This window comes from Dendropsophus ebraccatus, chromosome 1 (assembly GCF_027789765.1).
Source record: "Dendropsophus ebraccatus isolate aDenEbr1 chromosome 1, aDenEbr1.pat, whole genome shotgun sequence".
Taxonomy (NCBI): Eukaryota; Metazoa; Chordata; class Amphibia; order Anura; family Hylidae; genus Dendropsophus; species Dendropsophus ebraccatus.
Genome location: NC_091454.1, coordinates 100767026 through 100779543, shown reverse-complemented (window position 1 = coordinate 100779543; position 12518 = coordinate 100767026). Strand labels below are relative to the sequence as shown.

The 12518-nt window shown below is 42.8% G+C and overlaps 1 protein-coding gene across 3 annotated transcripts in view; it reads left to right on the top strand.

Moving 5' to 3' along the window:
* Positions 1-284: 284 nt before the first annotated feature.
* The window catches only part of PNPLA8 (patatin like phospholipase domain containing 8), a 43351-nt gene continuing 31117 nt past the window's right edge, over positions 285-12518 (top strand). The window contains exons 1-2 of one of the 3 annotated variants that reach the window (XM_069976070.1): positions 285-386; positions 7594-8654. In XM_069976070.1, coding sequence (XP_069832171.1) covers positions 7635-8654 — 1020 coding nt within the window. In that variant the 5' untranslated portion in view covers positions 285-386; positions 7594-7634. Of the gene's footprint in view, positions 490-7593; positions 8655-12518 lie in introns of all 3 variants that reach the window. The other 2 variants (XM_069976076.1, XM_069976063.1) reach the window with 2 other exon arrangements.

Genomic DNA, 12518 nt, shown 5'->3' with positions numbered 1-12518 from the left:
CGTAATAAACAGTAAAATCAGCAGTGGTAGTTCCAAAAGAAGCTGTCATGTGTGATGGCAGCCTTATATTATTTTTGAGCTTTCCACATATTTTCCATTTGCATCACGTCTCCTTCTTCCATGTAGTTGCTGTGTGTGACATGACACGTGTGATCACATGCAGCTCACCATTCCTTTCTATGAGGATTTTATCGCGCTGTTTTCACAGCTAGGGCAAAACAAACGCTTATTGCAGAAGTTTGTCCTTTCTGCCTCTTCTTAGTTCCTAGAGTAAGTCACGTGATGAGAAAAGAAAACAGGCGAGTGTCAGGCCACAGCTGATGTGATCACACATCGGGCTCCAGTGACGGAGCTGCAGGTTTCCCCTCCTCCTCCTGTGGCTGCCTGTGAGTGAGTTACCAGCACTAGCACTCCGCTCTGCTACATAGCTCTCATCTAGGGAGACTGCCACTGACAGGCCTGTCAGCCATACCAGCACACTACATACAGGTACATGTATCAGGTTATAAGGGGCAGAGTACTTAGGTATAAGCTCCTGTGGGTGGGGCTGTGCTGTACATACGTGTACATAGGGCAGTGTATCTGTGTAGTATATACATAGGTACTATAGGGGCAGTGTATCTGTGTAGTATATACATAGGTATATAGGGGCAGTGTATCTGTGTAGTATATACATAGGTATATAGGGGCAGTGTATCTGTGTAGTATATACATAGGTATATAGGGGCAGTGTATCTGTGTAGTATATACATAGGTATATAGGGGCAGTGTATCTGTGTAGTATATACATAGGTATATAGGGGCAGTGTATCTGTGTAGTATATACATAGGTATATAGGGGCAGTGTATCTGTGTAGTATATACATAGGTATATAGGGGCAGTGTATCTGTGTAGTATATACATAGGTATAGGGGCAGTGTATCTGTGTAGTATATACATAGGTATAGGGGCAGTGTATCTGTGTAGTATATACATAGGTATAGGGGCAGTGTATCTGTGTAGTATATACATAGGTATAGGGGCAGTGTATCTGTGTAGTATATACATAGGTATATAGGGGCAGTCTATCTGTGTAGTATATACATAGGTATATAGGGGCAGTGTATCTGTGTAGTATATACATAGGTATATAGGGGCAGTGTATCTGTGTAGTATATACATAGGTATATAGGGGCAGTGTATCTGTGTAGTATATACATAGGTATATAGGGGCAGTGTATCTGTGTAGTATATACATAGGTATATAGGGGCAGTGTATCTGTGTAGTATATACATAGGTATATAGGGCCAGTGTATCTGTGTAGTATATACATAGGTATATAGGAGCAGTGTATCTGTGTCTGTATGTGGGGTGTACGGTATAGGATATATGTGTATTACTATATACTATACTAGTACAGGGTTTCTAAACAGTCCTCGTTATCTTTGTTGTCTATAACAAATACCCAGAGCTGAGCCAGAGCCTGGGAACATATAGACGCTTAGCTGGGATTGGTTGTTATGGGCAAAAGCAGACAGCTCTACTATAACACTATTATTCCCCCTATTGTACCTATACTAATACAGCTCTAGTATACTCAGTACATATAGATATATAGGATCATTGTAGTTCTATAGTAATATAGATCCATTATACTTAGTACATATAGTTATATAGGATAATTGTACTTGGGGTTTTAGAACAGTGTATGTGTATAATACGTATAGGGGTAGATGACACAGTAAGGGTAGGTCACAGAGAGGTAGTGTATTTGTATACCATACAGTTGTATGCGGGTATTGTTGTTTTGTACATAGCATGATATAGTCATATAGAGACATTGCACTTGTATAGCACATAGGTATGAGGACATAGTATTTTGTTGATTCATTTGCTTAGTCCTGAGTGATCTTCTTCCTGGGGTGGATCCTGACTTACTGATGAATCACGGATGACGTGATCTCCTCACAGACGGCACATGGGTGTCCTTTATTGCCCTGAGTAGAGTGTGAGAAATTCACGTTTGCTTTTTATATCATCGCATTTTTCTGTTTATTTGGGTGATATAGGCACTGTTATGTTTGTACTGTAGGGGTGGGTGCTTTCTGTTAAGCTGGGTTCACACTACATTTTTTTTCATCCACTTTTGTTATCAATTTTTTACAAAGATACTAATGAAAAAACGGATGCATTTGGGTGCCTCCGTTTTGATACGTACTTCCATTATATAAAAAAGTGTACACTTTGTGTACGTTAAAAACAAGGATGCGCTTTGATCCGTTTCTTTATAATGGAAGTCAATAGAAAAATGGATCAAAACGGATGCACACAAATACATCAGTTTTCCATCCATTTTTATTATCTGTTCTTTTTTGAAAAAAAGCGGATAATAAAAGACAGTGTGAACCCAGCCTTAGTGACCTCAGAATCTAAAGTAGGGTAGTGTTTAGCGTACCTGTCATATTGTTTGGGTTCGGCAAGGTTCTCTGAACCTGAACATTCAGCTTCTGATTCCCCGCAGCTGCAGAAGTTGGATGCTGCCCTAGGGAGTCATAGGCTGTATCCATGTTTTCCAGGACTCCCTAGGGCTACATACAGCTTCGCCGTGGGGTATTAAATGCTGAGCATTTGTTGCAGAACCCAAACAGTCCGCTTAACACCAGTAAAGGGCTTGGATCAGTTTTATCTCCAATCCTGGTCATTATAACTATCATCATAGACTTACATTTTGCAGCCATCCAGGTCACATGCACGCAGTGTCAATCAGCTCCACCGTGTCTACGCAATATTGGAGACACTGTGCAGCTTTTTGACATCGCGAGCGTAGTTTCGCCTGCACGCAATGATCGCAACTGTCCCTCCATGTCTTGGAAGGCTTTCTTCCAAAATCTGGAATCTTACGAAGTGAGCTTCATTGTGCAGAAGGCCTCAACTGTTTTTTGCTCCCTGGACAACCACTTTAACAAATCTAACCTGCTAATAGCCCCCTATTGCGCATGGGGCGCTGAGGTGGAAGGTATGTGTCTTACCTTTTTCCTCAGCGCTGTTCCCATGCAGTTAGAAGTTGAATCCATTGGCGGAGCACCGCTGGTAGCACTGCCCCCATCACCGGAACCCTCCTTCTAATGATAATCAATGGAGTGGGCAGGGACATACATTCCTCCTCGCGCATTAAGGGGCTATCAGCAATTACAGTAGTATAATACATAGATGCATCTGCACTAAAACAGATGGCACTGTACAACTAGTGATATGAGTATACGGTAAAAAAAATAAACCAGCCTGGAGGGTTTAGTAACTGTTACGTTGTGAGATGTAGCCCACCTCATGGTAAAAGCTTAACGGCACACATGACAAGCTGAGCATGCTGCCAGGTCCAGGGCACATGTGTGCTGCTGACGTCACCCCTGGGAGAGGACAGAGGTGTGCACCGCAGGCTGAGCTTTCATTGGTAGACCAGCCATTGGAATGTCTCTTCCGAGATCTGTAACATGACCACACATAAACATAACTTAGTATAAGCCACTACTATCTTGAGCCTTGTAGCAGAATGCCTTTACATGTATTCCTATCACACATTCTCCACAACCTTTGTACCATGGTGTCACGTTTAACAATGGTTAAATTCACATTAACCATCCGCAGCAGATTTGATAGCGCAGATATCAGTGTAACTAAATGACTGCATCAAATCTGCTGCAGATCCTGTACATGTGAACAGACATAGGCCCTATTCATACATCAGTTATTGCAGTCCCACAACGACAAACAGGGTTCAGATGTGTATCCATCCGCAGGGACCTATAGGTTAAAATGGGTGGATCTGTGAGTCAGGGGTCAGGACCCTTTTACAGATATGTAGCAACTACGGATGCATAAAAGGGTCTATTCAAATCAGTTGGTACTATACTGTCCACAATTACAGATCCATGATTGCAGGTGCGAGGGGCCTTACAATAAAGAAAAAAAGTAGGAAACAGAGTGTTTTTATGTCTGTGACCAAGCTTTTCTAGAATAGGTGTCAGAAAATATTAGGTAGTTTTGTGAATCTGGGCAGAGTAAGTGACAACCATATCAGTAGCAACAGAAACAGCTTTCGGGTACAAACCCACACACCGTATACGCAGCTTATTTACTGCTGCGATACGCAGCGAATACGCTACAAACACGCAACAAACACGCAGCAGATTAGATCTAAATAACTGGACACAGCATCAAATCTGCACCACCAAATCTGCTTCAAATCTGCTGCGTTTTTGCTGCGTATCTGCTGTGTATACGGTGTGTGGGTTTGTACCCTAAAATACAATTTGTTACATTTCTCCCAGAAACAGATCTAGTGGTTGTAGTGGTTTAGTAAAAAGTTTACATACCAGGACAGATCAGGGACTTTACCAAGGAGGGTTGAATTATTGAGATGTTTGTTTGATATTTGCTGTGATATCTGCTGTACGTGACTATGCGTGGTATTCTAATATATTATAAGCCTGATAATCCTTTTGCTGGAAGGATGAAAGGGTTGTGTACCACATGACCTGGGCTTTTATAGCTGACTATGTGAGTTCAGTCTGAAACAAACCTGTGTATATACTGGCAAACATAGGGGAATCATCTGACGCTTTACTAGTAAGTATTGTTAGGGTTATAACTCGCTGTAGAGCTTGATGTTTGGTAAAGGCTGCTTTTATAGGAAATGGAAATAGGAATTATAACATGGTAAGGGTCTTAATAACCTTTGCAACTATGTAATCCCTATAGGGCATCTACTTTGCAAATGGCAGTGCTTTAAAACCATTTAGTGTCTACAGCTGTTATATAAACCTACATGTCTCCATGTCTATCATTAAAGGGGTTGTCCAGCGAAAAAAAAATTTCTTTCAAATCAACTGGTTTCAGAAAGTTAAATAGATTTGTAATTTACTTCTATTTAAAAATCTCAAGTCTTCCCATACTTATAAGCTACTATATATCCTGCAGGAAGTGTTGTTTGTTTACATTCAGAAACATTGCTCTCTACTGACATCTCTGGCGGAGTCAGGAACTGTCCAGAGCAGCAGCAAGTCCCCATAGAAAACCTCTCCTGCTCAGGACAGTTCCTGACTCCGCCAGAGATGTCAGCAGAGAGCAATGTTTCTGAATGTAAACAAACAACACTTCCTGCAGGATATATAGTAGCTAATAAGTATGGAAAGACTTGAGATTTTTAAATAGAAGTAAATTACAAATCTATTTAACTTTCTGATACCAGTTGATTAGAAAGAAAACATTTTTTCGCTGGACAACCCCTTTAAGTAATCTCATCCTGTATAGTGATGTATACATTAGGTACGTTAGAAGAAGGGAGTAACTGTAAAGCTATATTTGTTTATTTTGTATTGATCCTGAATTACAGTATGAATTATAGTCCAGAGCTGTATTCACAATTCTGCAGACTTAATTTCTGAAATATTCGAACCCATCTGTTATGAACAATAGCTTTATCTGTTGTAAAGGAAGAAGTAAAATCGCCCAGTGGGTCCCTGAACCAGAGTAGGACCCCTCTTGTGTCTAGTTTTAATAGTCACTGTGTTTCTGAGGTTGGCTGCATGCAAATTCACTACAGTGATGAACTTTAAAACATATGAAATATATTACCAATTACACCACTACATAATACCATCACACCATGACCGCTATCTTTATCACTACAGACCACATAAACTGTGTAAGAGACTACAATGCTATTACACAGACAGCGAGCAGGGAGTCCATTGAAGTCGACGAGTAGCAGACCATCTCTGTCATGATAGGGTCGTTTTAACATGTTGAAAGACCACAAACAGCTGCCATTGTGCATGTAGGCTGCATGTAGGTCTTTTAAAATGCGCTATTACTCCAAGTATGCCCTATAATAGTTTGTTGGAATAGGGCCTTGACTCTACCTGGCCCAGATTGCTATGAGCATTTCTTCCCAGCCATGACTCCTCTTCACAGAAGCTGCCAAACCTCTTGGGCTCCACACTTTTTCTTTTTTGCCTTCTTTAAGCAGGTAGGCCACTTGGTACCCAAGTTTCTTTATTACATAGGTTGGTAGGTCTCCTTTTAGACAGGATCCCCTGTAGGTAGGCCTCTCTTGTGAGTAGTATCCTTCCTGTAGTGTCTCCTTGTAGGCATGTCCCCTCTATAGCTAGTATAACCCCTCTAGCTATTCTTTTCCTGTAGATAGGCCCCCCAATAGGTAGCATCCACCCATCTCCTTGTAGGTACTTTTCCCAGTTGGTAGGCTTCCCAGTGGGTGCTAACCCCTATGTGGCTAACATGATGTAGGTATACCCCTTGAAGGTAGGATCCTGCCTGTAGGTAGTTTCCTCTTTTTAATTAAACAACATCAACAAAAATGTCTAGACTCACTTTCCTTCTTCTTGCTCCCAGCTCTCATGCTGTCATCTCTCATCTTCTCTTCTTCCCTACTTAGCGCACCCTGTGACATTACTGACATTACTTGTACATTGGGATGTTGGAGAAAGAGAATGGTCTCTTTTGATAGGAGGCATAATACAACCCGTGGCCGCAAGTGATTTACAAACTGAGGACCCAATGGTTTGTCACTCTGTCGAGCTGGAGCCCCCCAATTAACTCTGAGGCTGGAAAGAAACACAGCAGTTTGATGGAAAACTCCCACTACAGTTTTTGTGCCAAAACCAGAAGTGGGTTCAAGTGGGATGGGAAATGGAAGACTTGTACATCTCTTTCCTGTTGGATCCTCTTCTGGTTTTGGCACAAAAACTTCAGTGGTAGTTTTCTACACACACACACACAAAAAACAGCTGTGTGTGTTTCCAGCCTAAGGGCCCATTCTCACAGGCGGAAATTCTTAGCTGAACTCGTGCCGCAGACTTCGCTTGGAATTATGCCTGCCTCACTGTCTCAATGTGATGTCTCGCTTGCCTCCGCTCTCTGCTCAGAGAATTTATATGCCAGTTTCTTCGAACAGAGAGAGGAGGCATGCTGGCCTCGCTGTAATGACAGTGCTTGAGGTCAGGCTTCACGAAACTGAAGGTGGTACAGAGTAAGAAGAGAAGACATGTCACCTGGGGAAGGGGGGGGCGGGTATTCTGGGGGCATCAGGCCCGCCTCCAGTGCACCAACTTGTTTGCATATCTGGATAACAGCCAAGATCCTGGGAACCGGTGCACCTATAAGGTCATATGTAAATCTTGTTATTGTGATTGAAGTGGTACAGTTGCTTTAATACCCTGTGCATAGCTTGTTATTTCACTTGGTTACAGGCCCCAGAAATTAGTAAGCATTTTGTGAATCTTTTTCACTAAAATATTTTCCCGTGACCATTTTAGGTTTGCAAAAGCCTTGAGGGTGTAAAAATATACATATTAAAAAAAATCAACCCCCAAAAAGATTTTTTTAAAAGAACAGCTGTCTAGGCATTTATCTAGGGGTGTATGTGTAATGCATCTGCTCTATAGTTATGCATTGTGTAAGATCCAGCATCCGCAGTCCATTAGGGATCAGTCCTGGGAGTATCATGTAATACCAAGTTGCATAATTCAGATGATAGACACTACAGAGCCCTTTTATATTGTGTCATTGACTTTTATTTTTTTTCTTGTTTCAGATGGTTATAATGCGTATGAACACTTGTGAATAATCTAAGTAATGTCCGTGTTGTTGCTGTTGGATTCATATCTGTATTTCCTGACCTCTAAAAGGAGTATTTGGAGAAGTCCTAACTTAAGTCTAGTATACTCCTGCTGCAGACACTTTAGCCTGTACTCCAGCACCCGCTGTAGTAGCTTTATCTCTAGGTGTCAACCACGTATATCTCAGTACAGGGCAGGAGGAGGAAGGCAATTTATTCATACCAAATCCCAAGGATATTATTACCCCATAAGTTCTAAACTCAGCACCACAACATCAAAGGGAATAACTATAGCAAAGGCGTCTATGTCACGGATTAAGAATACTTTTGATTCTGTCACTAAAGCTGTCTCAAGCACACATGGAGACTTGCTTTCACGTATTGTACGCCCAAAGCCAAATCCTGCCAGTATTGGCAAAGAAGAAACTGTCCAAATAAGGGAAGTGAGCGCAACGCAATGCAACTCTGGTAAAGGAGACGTTCAGAATACTAGCAAAGAACCACTTCCAACTCAGGCTAAGAAATCCAATAGTGCTGCTGAATCTACCTCTCTGATCACCCAAGACAACTCAGCGGATTTATCACAAGAAAACACAGAGCCCAAAACAGGTCTTTTCCATGCCAGCTATATTGCCACTAACTTTGGGGAGACATATAATTTCTTGGCCCATCATATAAACTCCTACTTTGCAAGCGAAGCAAGCATGGAGAGAAATAACATTGCACAGAATGATAAAGGTCACAGTATTGATATAAACGGTGAAAAAGACTTAGCCCCTGAACCTGAAGACAGTGCAAGTTCTGCTAAGAAAAGTATTTCAAACTTTCTATCAAATCAGTCCAGTAATGTTCATGCTTTTGTGGGTAGCTATCTTGGTGGTCTGGTGCCCAAGTTCAGGCCCGAGCAGAAGCTTGCCTTTGAGGAAAAGGCAAAAGAACCAGAAAGTGATGAAGCAGAGTCTAAGACTGAGCAAGAAATAAGTAAAGATAAAAGTGTTGATGAAAAAACAAAGCGTCTGTCTCTTCAGAGGGAAAAGGTAGGTCCTCCATAAGCACCACAAAGAATGCTTGCAGCAGTGGCGTAGCTATAGGGGTCACACCGGTCCCCATGGTGACCGGGCCCCTAGCTAGGGGAGGCCCGTCGATGCCCCCTACCCCACCACTTTCTATCACTGTGCAATTCTCCCCGTCTGGGAGAACTGCACTGCTGCTCTTCCTCCACGACCAGACTGACAATCTGGCAGACCAGCGGGCTGCCCAGATTGCCAGTACATGGGGTGGGGTGGGGGGGTGGGGCGTCTGGGCTGTAAAAGTAAAAGGCATCACAGCGGACACCCTCCCTCCCAGGCCCCGGTGCTTACTGAGGGCCTCTGCAGTCACGGGAGACACAACAACCCACCTCTGTGAGCAGCAGCAAACCTCGCTGACGGCCCGACCCCATGACATGCTGCTGGAGGAGATTTTTTATTTATTTTTTTTGCACCATAGTCTCTGCTTTTTATCAGTACCCTATTTTGGTATGTGTGACTGAATCTTGAGATAGGTGCAGGTCCCAAGGTGAAACCAGCATCTATCGGATATCTGTGGCATATTCTGCAGATATGCCATAAATGTCCCAATGGGAATACTCTTTGATAATGCTTAAAGAGAATCTGTCAACTGTAATTTATATTCCAAACTGCTGACACTGATAGAAATGTGTTATGTCGAGGAGACACATGGGATCTTTTGTATATCCAGCTGTATTTCAGGGACAGTTTATTCTGTAGTACAAAGAGAGGCTTTCCTGAGCTCCTGAAGTGCAGCAAGCTGTAAGACCCTCTTCACACCACCCGGATTTTTTATCAGGAAATCGGGACAGATTTCCAGAACCATAGGGATACACTAGTAAACTAGTAAACTTTTCCTAAAGGGTGTCCGTTTCAGAAAATAGGTCCGGATTTTTTAGATCCTGTCCTATTTTCATCCAGAAATCCCCAACCCCAACCCCTCCCCCCCGGAACCTCAGGGGTGGTCAGCCTGCTGCCACCTGCTGAGAGTTCATGATGGGAGTTGTAGTTTTGCAGCCTGCTGCTCTCCTGGTTGCAGAAGTACAACCACGCAACAGGTGAGAGGATGACACATTATAGGAGGGAGGAGGCAGTGGCACAGTACAAGTACATCTCCCATCATGGTGTGGGGTAATATGCAGGTCTACATCTCCCTGCATGGTGTATAGGGAAGGCTGTAGAACTACATCTCCCAGCATGATGTGTGGTAATATGCAGGACTACATCACATAATGAGAATTGTAGTTCTGCAACAGATTAGAGGATGACACATGGCATGAGGGGAGGCGGTGGAATGGTACACAAGGAGGAGATGGTGGCATGGTACACAAGGGGGAGACGGTGGCATGGTACACGAGGGGTGATGTATGTTGGCATGCTAGACCACTTTTTTTTCTGATCAGGAAATCCTGAAAGCCTTTCATTATGGTTTCCTGAAGCATTTTGAGGCCTCCTGAACAGAATTTCCTGACAGGAAAAACTGACACAGACATGTGAAGGGAGTCTGACACCTCTCCCCCCCCCCCCCCTTCACATACGGGAAACTACCAAGTGTTAGGCAGGGATTGGGGAGAGGAAACATTATATCCTTTAGCAGATCATGAGCTAGGGAAAGTCTCTTGACTGCTTCCATCAGAGAATAAAAGTGTGTATATATATATATATATGGTACCATATGTGCTTGTCCTATCTATCTGTCACAGCTATCTTGCAGTGACAGCTCTTTGGAGCAGGAGTTACAGCTAACAGATTCTCTTTAAAGGGGTACTCCGGCACTGATAAAAAAAACAATCAATTATAAACATAGGTTTCACACTTAAGGCCCTATTCCACCAACAGATCTGATGACAGATTATCTGCCAGAGATTTGAAGCCAAACCCAGGAACAGACTATAATCAGAGAACAGGTCATAAAGGAAAGACTGGATTTCTCCTATTTTCAAATCCACTCCTGGGTTTGGCTTCAAATCTTTGGCAGATAATCTGTCGTCAGATCTGTTTGTGGAATAGGGCCTTTACTATCCCTTCTGAGTCTGTCTCCATTTGAATTTCCCGCTGTTTGCAGGTCCCTGAAGCTCCAGTTGGTGTCTTCATTTTTTCCTTTTCATCCTGGTTTGGTCTTTCCCATGATGCACTTTGTCTCCTGTGATGTCTAACTGACTCTGTAAAACTGTTAGATGGCTTACATCTTGTTCAGCCAATCAGAGCTGAGCACTCTGAGTCATGTGTTAAAAAATCTTGACAGGATTTTGTAAAATTAAAAATAAAACTAGAGAAACTGATAATTTTTCAGTGGTCTCTTCATTGTTTTCCAGAGCTGTATACAGCTTTTCTTCCCTGCATAGTCCAATGTCTGCTTTTTGATGTAACAGCTACATGATTTAGGGTCCATTTACACAGAAAGATTATCTGCCAAAGATTTGAAGCCAAAGCCAGGAACAGACTATAAACAGAGATCAGGTCATAAAGGAAAGCCTGAGATTTCTCCTCTTTTCGAATCCATTCCTGGCTTTAGCTTCAAATCTTGGGCCGATAATCTGTCAGATAATCTTTCTGTGTAAATGGTCCCTTAGTTACCAAGGAAAACTGGCTCTGATTGACATGAAACTGTCTGTTTGTCTGACAAAGCGAGGTGGTTTCCCTTGGTAATGAAGGGGCAGACATTTCCGTCAAATAAAATTTGAGAATTCAGAGGGCATTGTACCTCTAGAGGGCCTGAGTTTTGTTTAGGAAATGGATGATCTGGGTATGAGACTGCAGAGGAAAATGTTTCTTCTGTGCAAAAGTGAACGGGAAAGATTGTCAGGAAAGAAAAAAAAATAAAACTTTTCCTGCTCAATGGCTGATCGCTTGAACTTTACAAGGTATGATCATTGGCTAATTGCTCAGGGACAGCCCTGTAGCTACAGTTTGCTCAGGGCCCACTGGAGTATCTGCCAGTGGCCCCCAAATCGTGTGCAGCTGCAGGACAAGATCAATTGTGAGCAGTTTGGGTGGCTCTGGGCCACCCAGGAACCTCGGGTGCTTGCCTGAACTGCCCACATTATGTTCCGCTACTGATAAGTGATTATTGTCCCGAACATGGGCCTACAGATGAGCTTGGGATCCTCTAATGCTCCAGTGTAAGCCAACACAAAATAGAACAAAGCAGTCCATCTACCTTATGATTATTATATACAGCTGCTCCTAGTTCATGTCTAAAAAGTATTCCAGATATAAACCTTTTTACTGTAGTTATTTCCATGTCTTTGCATAACAGATCATATTCAAACACCATTCAAGTATTAAAGGAGTTGTCTGGCATTAAGCATTTTTTAATATATTGCTGCTGGTGCATATAAAACAATGAACTTGTTATGCTTACCTGTCTGTACTCCCCCGGTGTCCTGTTGTGGTGTCCTGCGGACTGCAAAACTTCCACTTCCAAGACAAACTCGTCTCTGGAATGACAGCTTGCTCAGTTAATCACTGAGTTAGGACAGCGCTGCGGCTAGTGATTGGCTGAGCGAGCTGTCATTCCCGAGACGAGTTTGTCTTGGAAGTGGAGGTTTTGCAGTCTGCAGGACACCACAACAGGACACCGGGAGAGTGCAGACAGGTAAGCATAACAAGTTTGTTTTATATGCACCAGCAGCAATATATTAAAAAAATACTAGTAAGTACACAGGTGTGCGGCCGCCACTACAACGCAGTCAACAGGCGATGGTTGATTCAGACTAAGCGTCTATGTAACCACATGCACAGTGTGTATAAATAGGCTAGTGGAGGTGCTCCTCGCCAGAACAGGATCAAATTCAAAGTGAGGTATATAGTAGAAAAGAGGCGGTCACTCACCACGGATTAGCCGATGCA